The sequence below is a fragment of the Acomys russatus genome, chromosome 3, assembly GCF_903995435.1.
Source record: "Acomys russatus chromosome 3, mAcoRus1.1, whole genome shotgun sequence".
NCBI classification, from domain to species: Eukaryota; Metazoa; Chordata; class Mammalia; order Rodentia; family Muridae; genus Acomys; species Acomys russatus.
The window spans coordinates 42,802,841-42,821,441 of NC_067139.1; the positions used below are offsets into that span (position 1 = coordinate 42,802,841).

The 18,601-nt window shown below is 52.3% G+C and overlaps 1 protein-coding gene across 1 annotated transcript; it reads right to left on the reverse strand.

Moving 5' to 3' along the window:
* Positions 1–1,392: 1,392 nt before the first annotated feature.
* On the reverse strand, positions 1,393–8,157 carry LOC127212732 (serine/threonine-protein phosphatase 2A regulatory subunit B'' subunit delta-like). The gene is made up of 13 exons (XM_051172860.1): positions 7,576–8,157; positions 6,012–6,236; positions 5,815–5,918; positions 5,623–5,725; positions 4,725–4,799; positions 4,562–4,648; positions 4,130–4,286; positions 3,280–3,328; positions 3,111–3,200; positions 2,653–2,828; positions 2,211–2,329; positions 1,977–2,095; positions 1,393–1,780 (listed from the first exon to the last, which is right to left on the reverse strand). The coding sequence occupies exons 1-13, from the start codon at positions 7,867–7,869 to the stop codon at positions 1,690–1,692; spliced, it is 1,689 nt and encodes a 562-aa protein (XP_051028817.1). The 5' UTR covers positions 7,870–8,157; the 3' UTR covers positions 1,393–1,689.
* Positions 8,158–18,601: the final 10,444 nt, after the last annotated feature.

Here is an 18,601-nt window from a genome sequence, read left to right on the forward strand (position 1 = left end):
GTCTCAGGGCTGTCCATGGCAAGCGTTGGCTTGGAACCCCTACTCGCCTCATATGGGGCCTGAGGCCTGGGTCCAAGGAGGCTCTTATCTTTGGGCTGGTTCGAGCCCTCTCCTCTCACGTGTAGGCATTCGTGGTGGTGGTGGGAAGGCCAGGGGGCAGTGGTGAGGAGGAGTGGAGGTGCTGGGGCCTGGGTTCCAGGTCCTGCCCCACCTGTGCTTTGGCCAGTTCCCTTCAGCGACTGGCAACCACTGGCTTCCGGGGGAGCCGCCCAGGTAGGCACAGGTTAGGTGCCCAACTCACTTGGCTCATCCTCCCAGAAAGGGAAGACCCTGCCCTGTGGGTGTCCTGCCAGAGCTATCCAGGTGCCCTGCTGGATGGGGTGCTCCGGTGGCATCACCCTGGGGACACTGTCTCCCTCTTGACCACCTCACGGCACTAGGGCATCTTCTCTGCTCCCAGAGAACCCAGGGGCAAGGCCCCACCTAATGTCAGTTGAGTGGGAGGGAATGTGGGTGGGTATGTGGCCAGGATGGTTTGCTCTTTAGAACATGAAATCCTAGCTCCTCCAGCTCCTGTCCCCACACCCAGGAACTCACGCGTGCGCGCGCGCGCACACACACGCACACACACACACACACACACACACACACACACACACACACATTCCTCGCCTCCAGAGGCTGCCACCACGAAGAAATGCAAGCCTTCCGGGGCGCAGGAAGAAAAGCACACGGGCCAGAGAGGAAGTTGCTTTGGGGGCTCAAGGACCCTAAGGAGCTCGCACACCTCAACAGCGACTTTCCTTCCACTGGACAGTCGACTATCCTATGTCGGACAGTGTAGAGCTTCTAAGCTTCACAGGCCTAATCACCTCCCCCCTCTTCCCCCGTACCCCTTCCTGGGCCTCCCCGCAAACCCCTGAAGCTGTCGGGTGACCTCTAAAAAGCACAGAAGCGATGTGCAGTGACTCACCTTCTGGATCATGCTTCGGGTCGGGGTCGGGAGAGTGGTAGTGGACTGACCGCTGACTTCCTCTTGCCCAGGAAGTTCCTGCCCAGGAGGTTCGGGTTCCAGGGCCTCCAATCCCTATCCACCTTGGTCTTTGGTCCTTGGCCATCACCTAACTCTAACCCTAACCCAAAGCCCTAACGGGAACAGGAACCCTGTTGCACAGATGGCAAAGTGAGCAGGATTGAGGATAGGAGTGCTGTTTCCAAAGAGGAACCGGTGTTTGTGTGGGACGTGGCAGTATTTCCGTTCGGCCCTGCTTGTGATTGGCCATGAGGCAAGACCATTATGGTTGTGGACTTAAGTTGGTGAGTCCCTGGCTCTACGTTCTGCTATGTGTTTGTAGCTAAGGACGTCAGTCATTCCCGTGACATCACCACCTCCAGAGTGCCGTCACACGAGGGATGAAAACCATCGAAAACTTTATTGAAAAATAAAAAGTGACCCGCCCCTCTCCCACAGGCCGCAACGGTGTCACGTGGGGCCGGGGTAGGAAGGCACCTGCAGGTGGCCAGGGTCTGGTCAGTGAGGAAGATCCCATTGTTCCAAGGAGCCCATTACTCCCGTGACCCTGGAAAGTCTGTGCAACTCGAACAATCACGTCATGGCTTGTGTGGGAGCAGGAGCGGGGCAGGCCGGCTGCAAGCACAAACGTCATCCCCCAAGTAATCCCGGGCACATCACAGGGGCCGCGTGAGGTCGTACAGGTTCACGTCGTCATCATCCTGGTCATCCCAGGAAGGGTTCAAGTCCGCTGGGCTCAGCTCAAACCTGGGGTAGAGAAAAGGCGGGGCTAGAATCAGTGGGCGGGGCCGACGGTAAGAGCGCGGTTAGCGGCAGCTTCCATGGCAGAGTAGGCAGCAGTGACCGGGAGGAAAGCTAGAGGGCAGAAGTTGAGTGGCCCAGGGCGATGGGCGGGGCCCTACGGAGAGGCAGGATACACGCCCCGCAGGAGCCGCCCACTCACGCATCCTCCCACTCGTCCCCAGCCGTGGCCGCCGCTTCCTCCGCCACCAGGAAGTCGTACTCCTGCGCCGCGTAGACATCCCAGTCTGAGGGAGGGGGGCCGTCGGGGGAGTCAGCGTCCTGCGTGAGAGATGTGGTGGTGACGACGGCGGAGATAACCAGTCTGACGCCCTAAGTCCGTGCCCTCATCGGAAGACACCACTGGAAATCCCTCCCCAACACTGCAGACACCCACCCGCGCCGGCGCCGCCCGCTCCCGCTGCTCCCGGTCCAGGTATTTGTCCACGTTGAAGAACGTGTCGAAGAAAACGCCCGCGAGGCCGCAGCGCTTCAGATCATGCAACGTGATCCTGCCTGCGTGGAGCAAAGCGGGTCACATTTCTCGGGGAGGGCAGTGTCCCGTGGGAGGCAGCCACACCCTACCATGTTTCACAGAAGCACATTCCTTAGCATGTCCAAGCTATGCCTCCCTGGAAGCCTCGCCTTGTTCCCAGAAGCGCTGCCCCCTCTTAACCCATACACACAAGGGCCCAGCAAATCCCTCGTCAGGCAGCCGCTCCAGCAGCTCACTGAAGTTCCGCCTACTCAAACCTGTCTTTAGAGAACTGTTCGCAGAAGGGCCCTGGCTCCAACTCGCCTGCCTCCAGCCTCCCCCGGAAAGTCCTGCCCCCTCTCACCAGGTACCCGCGGCCTGACCATGTCCATCATCTGGCATGCACAGTCGCGGAAGGGCAGTGGCTCCACGTCCCGGGCCTCCAGCCGCTGGGCCTGCTCCTCGTAGAAGAACTCGAGCTCGAACAAGGAGAGTGCGCCGTCACCGTCCAGGTCCATGCAGCGGAACCAGTACTCGGTGCTGCATGCAAATTATGGGTGACTTGGGTGGGACACACGTGACACATGGAGAAGGGGGAGAGCATGCTGTCCCCGTCCTGGTCCATGCAGCAGAACAAGTACTCAGCGCTGCGTGGCACGGTGTGTAGGTCACGCGAGGAACCTGGGAGTGTTGGGGTGGGCACAGGTGACTCAAGGACAGGGAAACAGCACTGGAGACTGCCCGGTGGGTGACAAAGATGGGTGACTGACACAAGCTCAGGGACCAACTGCAGAGACTCCGCCCACAGCCCCTCCCACATACCTGGTGGGCGTGGTTTTATCCTCCTCTGAAAGCAGGAACCAGATGAAGTCCGCATAGCTCATCTTCCCGTCCTTCCGCACCTTCCGGCCCCTGTGGGTGGGTGGTGTCAGGGCCGGCCCGCCTTTGACGTCACAGGGACTCCCCCTGCCACCATTCTACCAGCAGGTACCTAGTCACAGCACCGGAGAAGATCCTGTCAATCATCCTGGAGGAGATGGCTGTGGAGGAAAGTGGTGGCTGAGACCCCGCCCTTTGTGACGTCACCCACAGCTGTCCTGCCCATCAGACCAGCCTCTTCAAGTCCCTCTCAGCGAATCTGCTACACACCCTCTGTCACTCACCCAGGCCCCGCCCCTCCACCCCTCAGCCCTGGTCCTATCCCTCCACTCTGCACCTGCCCAGTCCCTCAGGAATGTTGTCTCAGGCAGGCATGACCATCTGTCCTATTGTCCCCTCACAGATGCCATCCTGGCACGCCCATCAGCCCTTTTGTGACGTGATGTCTCCAGCTCTCACCCAGCTGTCTTGGCTGTGTACCCCTCACCCAGGCCACGCCCCCTCAGTGCAACAACCACACACCGTTGTTCCCAAGCTCAAGACCACCGGTGCTTGTAACCCCAGATCACCTGGCACCCTGTCCTCTGTCCTTCAATCAGCCTCCACCTCTGTCCCTCAGCCCCGCCCTGTCATTAGACATGCCCACTGGGCTTTCCTCCCAGGCCTTTCATCTACCCATGGCTCTGTTCCATGGTCCCTGTGTGCCCATCAAGGCCAGTGACCTCAACTCCCTATCAGTCAGAGGCCACGCCCCTCTGCACCAGGGTCCCACGTCACTTCTGCCCCACTATCAGGTAGGTCCTGTTTGCTGTCTGTCTCCGTCACCCTGCCTTGTGTCCCCACAGGCCCTGCCCCGCGACCTGATATGTCAGGTCACGCCTGTCAATCATAAGGCCGCGGTCCATCCATCCTCCTGCAACTCCTCCCCATCCATCCACACAGGCCCTGCCCCCCATGCTTACCCCCATCCCCATGCCGCCCCAGGTCGCGCCTGTCAATCATCAGGTCGTGGTCAGCATCCAGCTCCCAGAACTTGCAGTAGATGACATAGAAGTGCTCGTAGGAGAAGAACTCCGTCAGCTGATTGATGTCATGCTCCACCTCCAGCAGCGCGACATTCTGAGGGGGGCGGGGCCTGGGTGGGACACGCCCACTCCCCCCCACGGGTCACCCGACTTCATCTAGTGGGGACAATACCCTCACACTACATCACATGGATGGGTGATGTGGTGTGGACAGAAAGGGAAAGGTAGGCCATACCCCCATCCTTATGGGACACGCCCCTCACACAACATATACATGGATAGATGGAGGGAAAGACAGGTAGGCCACGCCCCTTCTTATGTCCCCAGATGGCTATACCCCTTTCCCCTGGAACCCCCATTTCCAATCACCTGCAGAAAGCTGCTCCGCCGCAGCTCTGAGCACGTGATTCTGCCAGTCCACGACCTGTTCACTGTGTAGAAGATCCTCTGGATGACCTGCAGTCACGGCAGGGGCGGGGTCACACATGAGGCGCCGGGGTTACGGCGGGCATGGTCAGGGCCTGTCACTCACCGTCGTGATGTAGCGAGAGTGGAACTCAGAGGCCTCTTTCAGGAAGGACAGGCCGGGGTGAGTGTTCACCACATCCTGTGGGGGGAGGGATCACGTGGGTAGGATGGAGGAGGCTTGGCCTGTGTTGTCTGTGATGAGGCCGGGAAGTTGACAAGCCCAGGAGGGGGCGTGGCCTGAGATGAAGGTGAGGCCAACTGTGGCCTCAGGCAGGGTGAAGCCTTGAATTGTCATAGGCAGGGGATTAGCCAGGGATGGGGCCATGGCCAGTGGTGTGTGGGTCTGACCAGGTACAGGTGGGGCCAAGGGCAAGGGTGTGGCCAGGCCTAGGATGTGTAAGAAACCAGGCACAGGCTTGTGGGGGGTGGAGGTAGGGGGAGCAGGGAGTGCACACAGGAGGGGGCATGGTCCGAGTAGAGAGGATGGACCTCAGAGGAAGGAACAGCCCCAAAGAGGCAAGTCAAGGACAATAAAAAGGTCTGGAAGACGGTATGACCCTGGTGGGGGCGTGGACTGGTATATGGTCCAGACTTAGAACAACGGTTCTAAAGCCCTGGGGCAGCAAGGGCAGGAGTTCCCGCCCCAGGAAGTTGGTACCAGGGAGGGCAAGGCTTGGCCTGGGTCTTGAATGTGGGCTGGGACAAGGAAGGGTCGGGAGGCGTGTCCCAGGGCAGAGGCGTGTCCCATCAAGTGAGTGTGGCTTACAAGAAGGCCCGGCCCAGGAAAGGGACAGGGCAGGGGCTGGGACAGGCATGTCCTCACCTGCAGTAAGTCCTGGTATACCAGGTATCTGCTTCCTGGTGGGGGGGGGGGGGGCGTTACCTGTGGTGTGGGCAGGGCTAGCGAAGTGGGAGGGACCTGTGAGATGGGCATGGTCCCGAGAAAGGGGGCGTGTCCTCACCTGCAGGAAGGGCACAAAGTCCTCCTGCACCAAGAAATCTGTCCCAGGAGCCATGAGCAGCCTAACGAACCGGGAGGCATCATCATGACAAGTCAACAGAATCCTGGGGGTGAGGAGAGAGCGGGGGTGGTGGCTTCACTTCCTACCATGACCGCTTGGACTCCAGCCCCTCATACACAAGCGCATACTCACTTCCGCCACGTGGCCACGAACTTGTGTACAGACACAGACCCTGTGCGCTCCCCGCCAGCGCCATAGAACAGAGGGGCCTTCCAGTACAGCGGGCAGCCGCAGGCCTGTGGGGTTGGGGCGAGGGGCGAGGTCATCAGGTGGCAGGGAGCAGGGACATCAGAGGGCGGGGCGCAGGGCAGTCAGGGTGAGGGGCCCACCTCGGCCAGGGCGCCCATGTCCCCCAGAGCCGCCCTCTCCTGAGGGAACCCGGAGAACACGCGCTCCACCCTGGCGATAACATCATCCACGCGGCCACCAAGACTCCGCCCTCCTTCCTGCTCCTGCTGCGTGGGGCGACCGCGTGGGAAATGGAAAGCCGGGATGATGCTGTGGCTGGTGGGCGGAGCCTGGGGGGGCGGCGGCTCCTCCTTCCTTGTCTGGGCCTGCGGGAAGGCAGGGATAGGGCGTTACGGGGAGGGGGGTCAGTCACCTTAAGGACACGCCCCCTCCTGTCAGGAGTAACCCGTGATTCACACCCACAGCCTATCAGTCACCCTCAGACTCTCCTGGCAGCCTCTGCCAGATTAACATGGGGTATTTTTAGCCATTGCAGTTGCTGGGAGAAGGCGGGCGGGGCCCTGATTGTGGGCGGGGCCAGGGCTCCCGACCAGCCCCTTCCAGGCCTCCTGGTGCCACCCCGACCCCGTCCTTCTCCGTCTCCCCAATAGGGTTGTGACCTGAGCTCCGGAAACAGGATCCGCCCCATACGGACACCTCGGGACAGACAGGGACCCACAGACACACCACACACGCCAACCCCGGGACTTAGTGAGAGCTTTCCGGACCCCTCAACATACTTCTCCTCCCTGACCCCGACAGGTGTCACACGTCGGCCCCACCCCCTAAAGACACACGGAGGGAGGGATACACCGGCTTGGCCCTCGCTGGAGCTTCCAGGCTAGGGAGAGCCCCGCCCCCCACACCTGACAGGTGTCACGGGCGGACCCGCCCCCGACACGCACACGCGGATGGAAGCGCGGACTTAGGACTCAGACGCGGACGACACAGATCCTGACGGACGCACCTGCCCCAGCGCCCGCAGCCTCCGGCGGAAGCGCGACGGCAGCACCAGGTCGCATCCCCGGGCCAGCGCCGCCAGCTCCCGCCGCACATGATCGCCGTCCGGGCCGCGCGGGGGCGGGGCGGGCGGGGCGCCGCGCATGGGGGACGCGGGGCGGAAGGTCAGCGGGGGAAGACGCGCATGGCGGGCCGGGGTGCGCTCCCTGCGGTCCGGTGCCCGGCGGCCGTGCGCGGCCCGGAGTCGGCTCTCCCTGTCCTCCCCGCAGGCTGGAGCCCAACCCTGCCCTCCCTCCCTCCGCGGCAGGCCACTGCTGCCCTCGGCGTCACGTGACCCCCGGGATTAGGAGTCCTGACAAGTGACAAGTGGTCAGTAGGGGGTGAGGGTGGGGGAGGGACGGAATGCACACGGTGGAGGGGGAGACCGGAGGTGTGCGCCTGCGACCGTGGCCCCGCGGTGACATCCCACCACGTCCTGTGACCGCGACACCATCCCCGGTGACCCTGAGGTGACCCCTGTCTCTCCCGGTATTCCATGGAGGGAGGAAGACTCGCTGGGATTCCCTCCCCCGCCACACAAACATAGACTTCCGGTTACGAGACTTAAAACGTGCTCTTTCACTTTAATTCGCGAGAGCGACAGGTGACACCTGTCACTTACCCCGAGATTCCCGCCCCCAACCTCCCCGCGGCTTGCACACTCACCGCCCTCCTCCGTGGGGACCGCTCGGGGCGGGCACTTCCACCTGTGATTCGCAGCAGCGCGCGGGGCACGTCGGGAGTTCTGTAGGCCTCACTTCCGGTTGCGTCCCCGCTTCCGGTCCCGCGCACCACAGGGGTGCAGCGTTCCGGGTCCGCCGGGTGGTCCTCTTCCGGGTCCGTGATGCGGCGCAGCCCGTCCCTCAGCGCGCGCTGCACGTCGGGATCGCTGAGGAAGCGCAGGAACAGCTCGTCCATCTTCAGGTGCAGCGCGGGCCGCGGCGGGTTCCGGGGCGCCATAGCGCACGGAAGTGCGGTCGCACGGACGGAGACGCGAGGTGGACCGACGGAAACACTGCCTCGGGGCCCGTAAACTCCGAGGGCGGCTTCTCCGGCTTCAAAACAGCCGCGTCTACCGCGGGGTTAGTGCGTCATCATGCCGCGACATCAACACTGCGGCCGCAAACCGGAAACACCGGCCGTGTCGGGCGCCGGAGCGGAAGCGCGGCCCAAGCGCGGATGCGCAGGGACTGTGGGTTGCCCACTCAACTGCTCAGGCTTCAATACAGCCGCCTGCTGACAAAAAAAAAAAAAGGAACATGGGTGCAGGACTGTTGCGTCATCGCGACGTGACGTAGACACGGTGGCCACTTACCGTAAACAGCGGCTTTATAGGACGCGGCATGGGACTTCCGTACTCACGGAGTGATGGACAAACGCAGGGACGGACGGATATGCGGCGCCACGCGGGGCGGGTCACGGAGGGCGGGGAAACCCACGCGCGAAGATGCCCACCTCCTCCGCAGGTTTCAAAACAACCGAGAACGCCGCAGAGATAGGCTCCGGAGCGGGATGGAAACGTCATCGCGCAGCGACAGTAACAGTGGCTTTACGTGGTACCATGCCGCACGGACGGAAGAACAAACACAGAAGCGGAAACACGGACCCATGCCGGGCTGCGCCTCTTCCGGGCTGGACACCCCACGCGAGCTGACGTCGGCCTGATTCCACAGGCCGCAATACACTCTCCTAGTCCTAAAATACAGGGTCCAGTGAAGGACGATACGTCATCGCGCCGCTACGTAAACACTCTGGGTACGCGTCGTTGCTTCGGGCCCAAAATACCACGAATCGGGGATTTACTGGCGCCAAAAGGGACACGGAGACGGAAGGACCCAGGCAGGGTTGGAAACACCACGCAAGGGCACGCCCCCTATTATGGGAGCTTCAAAACGGCGGCGACAACTTGAGGGGAAGAGCCGATTGGATCACCAGGAGGATATAGCTACACTGTAGAGCGACGTCATCAAGCCGCGCTGCAGACCACTCACACCGCGATTTCCGATCACTGCCGGGAGGGTCACACATGGGTCCCAGGGTCTATGAAGCAACCCCACAGCGGGCCAGAACTGGTTCTTTGCTGGCGGTCTTTTCAAAAAGCCATAGAGTTCTGCGCATGTGTCACACCTGTCAGTCACCGTGTGGGCGGGGCCCGGGCGTCCTGTCATTCACTCTGAGCAGGACCCGGACTTCCTGTGAGCCACCCTGTGCCCAGGCCCTAACCCTGAGGGTCACTCACCCAGTGTGTGGGACCAAAGAGTCCTGTCAATCACCCTGTGGTTGGGACCTTGTCATCCTGTTGGCTGGACAGAGTCACCCCCTTGGGCATGACAACAAACAATAGGCGCCTTCTTTGGTCAGCTTGGAGATAACAAGCATGCAGGAAGAGGAAGATGAAGACTAGTTATTGATGATTTAATGTATGCCACTGAAGGCAGTGTAGGTTTGGATCTGGCCTCAGATAAATATCTTACACTGTCTCCACAGTTTGAGTGATACAAAATAGCCACTGTTGTTTATGGCCCTTTACTTTCAGGGACAGTAGGAATAACCTTCGGAAGAAATGGATTAACTCCTCACAGCTTTATTGTGCACCCAGGTATTACAGATGGGTGTTGTAATGAAGAAATTAAGATGGCTTATGTAAAGAAGGAGATGCAAATTGTTGCGGGGGGCGGGGGTAGAATTGCTCAGCTGTTAACTCTTTCCTTACATCAAGAGCAAAGCCGTAGAAAGAACAGGTGCATTTGGGAATACTGGAAGATGTGTGTTCTAGCACACAATAGTTAATGATCAGAGATGAATGGTGTTTAAATAGTAGGTTTGGTGGATTCGAGAGCAGATGTCACGATCCTTTCTCCAAAGTCCTGGAACACAGATTGACCACTTCAGAAGGTTTATACATAATTTATAGAAATTGGGGAATTATCTCAAATATCTCAATCTTGTTCTCTTCTTATCCAATTTACTGGTTTGATGAAAAGATAACATGAAAGACACTAGTCATAACTCTTCCTTCCTTACACATGCAAGTTCCTGCTGTGCAGCCACCTCAGCTTCACTTGCATGTCTTACAGTGCACAGCAGCAGCCACACACACTCAGATATGGCTTGCTAGCAGTGTTGTACCATACAGGCTATTCTTAGTGACTGCAATTCATGCTAAAGTCAATGAACCCTGTTAATCAAGATGGCACAATACCCATATCACACAGAGAAAGACAGCCACCCTGGGGGGGTGGGAGGCACACACACACACCACCTCCAGTTGGCACAGCCTTAGTTGTATGTTCTGCCCATAGTAAGGCCTTTGCAACTGCAAACGTAGCAAGGCACACTACTGCATACCCCGTGTAAAAAGGAGGCCACATGAGACTCTTCCATGCATATTCTTATCCTTCAGACAGTTGAACCTCAGTTGGATGCCTTCTCCAAACCAAGGCCATGAAACCACGACTCCAAAACTCATGGATATGCCAAAGGTCACATGTGGAAGTCAAAGCGCAACATGTTAGGGTCTGTACTTTTTTCACTCCATGTGGCTCTGTAGAATTCAACAGAGGTCATAGGGCTTGATGGCAAGTACCTTTACCCACTGAGGCGTCTTCCAGCTCCCCCAAACTCAACTTTGGATCTTTTTTTTATTAATTTATTCATATTACATCTCGATTGTTAGCCCTTCCCTTGTTTCCTCCTATTCCTCCCTCCCACTTCCCCCCTTCTCCCCTCCCCTATGTCTGTGGTTGAGGGAGACCCCCCCATATATGCTCTTAGAGTATCGAGTCTCTTCTTGGTAACTTGCTATCCTTCCTCTGAGTGCCACCAGGCCTCCCCATCCGGGGGATGTGGTCAGAAAAGGGGCACCAGAGTCCATGTGAGAGTCAGATCTCACTCTCCACTCACCGGTGGAGAATATCCTGTTCGTCGGCTAGGTCTTGGTAGGGGTTTGAGGTTTACTGCCTATATTCTCCTTGGCTGGTGCCTTAGTTTGAGGAGGACCACAGGACCCAGTGGATCCTACTATTTCCCCATTCTTCCATGCTCCTCTCACCTAAAGTCTCAATAGGATGTCCTCTCCTCTGACCCACTTTCCTGGTAAGTAAAGTTTTTCATGGGACATATCCCTTGGACTAGTGTTTTGATATAAGTGACCATTTGTCTCTTTTTGCTTCTGGGTGAACTCACTCATTATGATAATTTCTAGATCAATCCATTTGTCCACAAATTTTGGGAATTCCTTGTTTTTAATAGCTGAGTAGTATTACATAGTGTAAATGTACCACAGTTTTCTTCTATTCTACATTGGGCAGTAATTTGTTGTATTAACTTTTCCTGGGGAAGAATGGGTACCTATTACAAAACAACGTAAGGATTCTTTCTACCAAAGTCCAACATGGTGAGACTATTTATAAATAATAACATGGTAACCACAAAATAGCTTCATCACTGCAAAGTCCTACTCCATCATGGATGCTGGCTTCATGGAAGCTACATCATGCAGCCCTAATTTCAGTTAACCTTCCATATCTATGTACTCCAACATCACAAAAGGTCACTGATAAATACTGTAGAAGGTCACAAGAGAGTAAAGGCTGGAACTCCAGGTGAGAGTCCTATGATCCTCTCTTTCTTCTACTATACAGTGTTGACAATTCCATTACCATAACCATAGACCTGGCTATTGCTATACTGTTCTATTCTATTAGTTGCCATGGCTACCTGAACAAAGAGCTGCTCTCAAAAATGGCAATGAGATAATCACGTTAAACAATATTATAAGAGAGATGAGCAGGACAGAGCCAACCTACTGAATTGACACTGGGTATTAATTATAGGAAGAATCAATTTGGAAGAGTGAGAGTGGAATGGGAGTATAGAAGCGCAGTTGCTGTTTGTTTGTTGCAGCCTAGATGTCGTCCTCAAACTCCAGGTACCTGTTTCACCCTTGAGCAGCCCTTTGTGAGGCCAAGTCACACATACTAGTCCTGTCATTTGGTGGTCCTTGAGAGGCTAAATTGCAAATGACTTTCTTGCCTGTGAGTAGCTCTGTGTGGGGTTAAGATCAGGTGTTACATACTGGCCTCACTGTTGAACAGTCCTTCATGGGTTAGGTCACAGATAATAATGTCATCACTAGGTGGTCCTTCAGGATTCTAGTTTTGAATGATGGCCCCCCCTTTGGGTAGAACTTGCCATGTCTCTGAGCATCTGAGTCTATGTTTCCTTGAAGACTCTGTCTTTGTCCAGGTTTCTACCTTACTGAATGCCCTAGGGTTGTGATACAGAGCTGCTTTCCTGTAGGCTAGACATTCTGTTGACTGTTGACCAGATCTCAAGCCACAGAATTACCCAAGGGTACAGTTCATTGAGATTCTGGAGCTGGCAATCCTCTACCTCAGCGGGAGACTTTGAAGTGGTGTGTCTTGAGGGGCAGGAGAGATATCTGTGATTAAGAATGCTTGCTGCACAATTGTGAAGACCAAACACACCTAACAAGCCAGGTGTATCCTAATTCAAAAGCCAAATGACATCTTTTAGTGTTATCTGGAATCACACCAGTGAGGAAACTGCCTGATCATAGGCCAGGAAGCTGCTTGACCATTGATGCCTGAACCTCTTCAGCATCATGGGCTCTGCCATCCACCCTGCCTTAATGCTCTCTGACAGAACTTGTCTGCCATGGAGATAAAGAGGGAGAAAACATCCCATCCTAGATTGCACCAACAAATGTCACACAGACTAGGTGTAAAACAGATGAATAGTATCAATTGGTAACAATTTCCCTAAGTGACTTCAGCTCCCTTTATCTAATTTCTACCTCTTACAGGAAAATGGCATTTGTATCTTAAATCCATAAGCTCAGAGTCATCAATAGTGATCACCTATACTCTTCAATGCAGAGCTACTCTGCAGATATGATTGTCTTTCCATGGCAATAACACAATCATTGGGGGGAAATTGTTTCATAAAAAGGGGGGATGCCTTCACAAACAGATAAAGATTAAACCTAAGATAAATCCAGAGTGACAACTCGACCCCCTCGCGTTCGTCAGAGGAACCCTGTGTTGGACTCACTCCCATCTATCTGTGCATCCTGTCCTCTGGAATGTGTGGCTTCCAGCTCTTCCACCCCCTTGAGAAGCTACCGATTCAAGAATGTTATCTGCAATCACACCTCCTTTCTTCTTTTCTCTCTCATTAAACTCAGTCTCATTGAAGCCACCTGGTTCTGCTGAGGTGTTAAGTCAAAATCCAGCTACAGTGGTTACAGAGAAAAAATTCTGTTCCTGAAGTCCTCAGCTCACAAGAACCAGCACTGGGGAAACCTGATTTTTAACAGGCATTGAAGGAAATCACTCCCTGATTCTGGAAGAAGGCTGCTGCCCTGTTTCATTCCTCATGCTAGACTAGACTGACATCTAATGGGCAACTAAAGTATCACTCTGAAGACCCCTGCAGCTTTGCTGGCTAGTATTTCTCCAAGCCAGGCGTATCCAAGAAATCTAGGGAGAGATCTCAGGGCTGGCAGAAGATAACTGAGAGGCTGAAGGAGGGAGTTCACAACTTCAAGGCTGGCCTGGGCAAAGTACTCTGGGCTCAAAATGGAACACTAAAAGGAGAGTAAGCTTTGAGCTCTGTAACAGAACACTTTCCTAGCATAAGTAAGCTGTGTGGGTCGTTCTCACAAAACTGAAGAGCTTCTGTAAGGCAAAGGACATTGTCAATTGGACAAAGCTACAGTCTAGAGAATGGAAAAATATTTTTACTGACTTCACATCCAATAGAGGACTATATTCCAAAATATATAAAGAACTCAGAGTAGATATCAAAAGACCAAACTATCCAGACTTGATAGACTTGAACATCATTTCTAAAACACGTCACTCTTGGCCTTCTTCCAGTTCCAAACTTGTGTGAGTCAAGCTTCTTGTCCACATCTGCTAGTTTTCAGAAAAGTAAGGATACATGTTCAAAGTCTCAGAGTACCCAATCCTGTTCTTTCCTAGTCCTGTAGCCCCTGGAGAATTGTGCTTCCCATTAAAGGCCATGAATTGTTCCTGGTCTTATAAGACCACTAATAATAGTCTCTGTAGATATTCTAAAGGAATACTGGGCACAGATGGGGATCACAGTGTGGCTGATAGTGGAGATGGGATGGAGGAAGAAAGCGCAGGAAGTGACCGCTGGAACTTACTTTGGGGCCATTCTGGGTGTGCTGTGGAAACCTAATGCACTGAAAACTTACTACAATCTGAGAAGAGGATCCACATGAGGACTCCTGGAAATGGGGGAGTTTCAACAGCCCATCTCTTGTAACCAGGTGACACAGTGGTGGTACATGATAGCATTCAATTGAGGTTTTGGCCCTAGGCCCCATGGAAATCAACAAAACCAGCCTGTTGCTAAGACAAAGTCACAATCTCCACAACATGACATGCTTCGAGTCACAGTATTTGTCCCAATCAACCCTCCACTGGGTGGAGTCTCTCAGAGGACATCGGTGTTGGATTAATTCTTTTAAAGTATACAATTCAAAAGGGTTTTTTAGTATGTCCTTATATAACCAACACAATGTTTGTTTTTTAAAACATATTTATTACTCCAGAAAACCCCTTTATCCGTTAATACTTATACCTTGTTCCTCCAGACCCTACCCCCTATCAGCTACTAATCTAACTCTCTGGTAGTTAATAGAAATGAAATCACCTACTGTAGAACTATCCCGTTCTTCTCTGGCCTGGCTTCTTTGACTGAGTTTAATGTTTCTAAGGTTTATTCTCCTCTTACGGCTATGTAATATTCCCTGGTATCAACACACCACACTTTGTTTACTCATTGATCTAATGGTAGGTATTTAGGTTTTCTATTTGTGTTTATTATAAATCATGCTGAGCACATAGAGGTGCTAAGGGATGCACCATTTCATATTTAACAAATGTAGCAGATTCATGTTCCTCAAATACTATATGCTTATGTGTGCCCCAGTGCTTCTATGTGCTAGATATGTCCTATATCACTGAGCTATGTCCTCAACCTGCAACACTTAATTTCTAATTTTTAAAAGAGATCTTGCTGCCCAGCCTCAAACTCGTGTATGTTTTCCTCCACTTACCAAGTGCTGGGACTCCAGGACTGTGCCCTCACTATGCACTTACCTTTTAATAAACCATCCTAATGACATTCGGTAGCATCTGGTTGTACTTTGATTTGTATTGCTCGAGGGCTGGTAATGTTGGACATCTTCCTTTGTGCTAGTGAACCATTTGAATGTCTTCTGTGGAGAGTGTCTGTTGAGATCCATTGCCCACCGTGTCAGTGGGTGGCCTTTTAGTGTTGTTATAAAAGATCTTTATGTGTTCTGAACACAAGGTTCTTCAGAGCCTATCTTTTTATACACGATAAATGAAGATATTTCCAAGAGCAGTGAAAACATGATGGCTTCTTCTGGACACAATACTGCTAAAAGCAGAAACTTCCTGTGTGCTATACAATTCATAGTTGATTGTACTGAGACATATTTAGTTATATTAACATGCCATGCCTTTTTCAGCATTAAAAGGGAGTCTAGAGCCTTCCATATGTGAGGCAAGCTCACTCTACCCCTGAGATACACGCACAGCCAAGTATGTTTCTTAATAGCAGTTTCCAAGGCTTTTCTTTTTTTAATGAGGGAGAAGAATATAAGAAATATGTCTCTTTTATTTTAAAAAAAAAAAAAAGTTGTAGCCAGATTTTGACTACTTTGGTTCTATTTCCTACCTCCCTACACCACCCCTATACCTTCCAACCCCTCAACACTAAGTAGGAAAGAAAGAAGGCTAGAAGGTAAAGAGGCATCAATATCTTTAGACTACTTCCTGCTGATTATGGGTACTGAGTGTCTTGGGGCAAATTTGATCTCTGTCAGCAGGATATCTCTAACCAGCAAACAGCAATCCAGCAAACAACAAACAGCAACTGGAAACAGCAAGCAGCAGGAGCAGACAGCAACTGAGGGTACAGCAGCTGCCTCCCGGGGCTCTGGCATCTATATGCCCTCTGAAGAGTCCCCAGAATTCCAAACAAACTATTCTCAGCTGGCAAAATTATGTCCCTACCTATGAGAGGAGGAGGCAAATCATAGTCAGCTACCGTAGGCAATCTGAAGCAGCCCCATATCCCACACCTGGGATTAAAACAGAAACATACTCGCATAGCATTTGTTTGTAAAGAGACCAAAATTCTCACTACAGAATGTTAACGTGAATTAAACTTTGGGTGGCGGGAGAAGATCATTGAGACGGCTCACCATGTTAAGATCACTCTCCATACAAGCCTAATAACCCGAGCTCCATCCCTAGACTCCATGTGAGGAGGATCAAACCAACTCCCAAAAGTTGGCTGCTGACCTGTACATATGTGCGTTACAAGCACCCGAACCACAAGCATCATACACACGTAAGCAGAAGCCATGAAGGGATGCTCATTGGCTCACAGCTTGTTCAGCCTGCTTTCTTTTTTCTTTCCTTTTTTTGTTTGTTTGTTTGTTTGTTTGTTTTGGTTGGAAAGACAGGGTTTCTCTGTGTAGCCTTAGCTGTCCTGGACTCACTCTGTAGACGGGGCTGGCCTCAAACTCACAGAGATCCACCTGCCTCTGCTTCCCGAATGCTGGGATTAAAGGCGTGCGCCACCACACCCGGCCAGCCTGCTTTCTTATACAACCTAGGAACATCTGCCAAGGAATGCCACCACCCACAGTATGCTGGCCTTCCCGCATCAACCCAGAAAATGTCCCTACAGACTTCCTACCAGACTGATGGGAGACAATCCCTCTAAGATTCTGTCTTCCTTGATTATGTCTAAGTTTGCATCAGTGTGACAGAAATCAACCAGTCCAATATCCCACAAGGCTCATGTACTACCGTGAAAGGGAGAGAAGGAAAGAATGGAAGTGTCAAAGTTTGGAGAGAAATGCTATGACATGGGGTCTTCTGGACATGACATGGTAATACACTCATGAGCTCCATACAGCTGGTTTTTCTGCAGAAATTCTACATAATATTGGGGCATCATCACGGTGTCCTACGCGGTGAGAGGACCGTTAGGCCTCAACACTCAGTGAGGGACTACAGGCAGTTAATGTGAGAGGAGTAGCATAAGATTTTTTTAAAGGAGAAAAATCAGACAAGCAGTCATTCAACTGCTTAAAGTTTATGATTTTTACTTAGTACATTATAATGGGAAACAATCATTCAACAAATGTTATATTTTAGAAAAAATATTTTTTCTTTAAATTTTCTCATTTTTTTATTTGTGTTGATGTAGATTATGTAGGTCACAAGGCAGAAGCTTTAAAGGACCAAGGATCAACTGGAGCAGAATCTAGAAAGAAAAGCAAGAATTACATGTTTGGCCGAGTGTGGTGGCGCACGCCTTTAATCCCAGCACTCGGGAGGCAGAGGCAGGTGGATAGATCTCTCAGTTCGAGGCCAGCCTGGTCTACAAAGTGAGTCCAGGACGGCCAAGGCTACACAGAGAAACCCTGTCTCGAAAAACAAAAAAAAAAAAAAAAAAAAAAGAATTATATGTTTGATCCCAACAGCTTTAGAAGTAACTTAGCAGAAGTAGGTAGGAAACATTGAATCACCAGTGTTTGAGAACCAACTTGTGTATGAACCACAATACAAAATGAGAAAAATTGTGATGTGCCTGTGGTTTGCACCCAGACTCTGATATCATCATAGCTAAGTACCAGACAGTTTCCATTTGTATTCATGGACAAACCATGGGCTAAGTCATAAGGACCAAGCAGCAGAGTCAAGACAAGAGGGCCCACTATGCGGCAACCATATGATGTAATCCTCCCAAATCAGATGGACAGGCAATGTCCACTCAGGTCGTGGCTATTATGCAGGTATAATACAGGGAACTGTGGGAAAACACAGATGAAACTTGGAAGTCCATCTTGGGTCAGGACTACAGGCTCTATGGTGGAGGGAAACACTGAAGAGAGCAAGCCAGGAAGATGGAAGCAGAGCCCACTAACAGCTAGAGGTGGGAAAAAGCACACATGTGGTGGGATGCTTACAGAGAAAGAAGTGGAGTAGGCAGGTGGCAAGGTACGAGGATGAGTGTGGACAACCACCTGGCTGATGGGGATGACTTGTGTTAGTGCAGGCTAAGGAAACAACACTTCCCTGAGGGGAAAACGAAGCAGTGAGAAAACAGTGGCAGGAGTTTAAATGGCACTTGCAGAGGACAGCTTACACAGTGACTCCTCCTCTAAGTGTTGCTGGAAGAGTCTGGGTTTTTCTACCATCATTCTGAGAGGGCGATGGTGACAGAGTGATAAAGTGCTGGGATAGAAAACATGAGGGTACAGAGACTTTTGGAGACAAAGCCACAGACCATGAAAAATGAGGAATAAATGTGTGCTAGCGATGTGTGTGCTTGCATCTTTTGTTTGATCTACTTAGGAACAAGTTGATGTAGAAATTTTTTTAAGCAGAGGGAAGAGCCTATTGTGCTGCTTATAATTTATATTAGAAGTCAATTACTTAATCTAAATTTAACTCTCAAGCGAGGGAGCATACCTTCTTCTGCTTCTCTGGTCATGTGCTTTAGCAACCCCGTCTGCCTCTGAAATAAGTCAAATGTTATTTACAGAATGCTTAAAGTAATTATTATGAACATGATAGACATTTTAAGATTT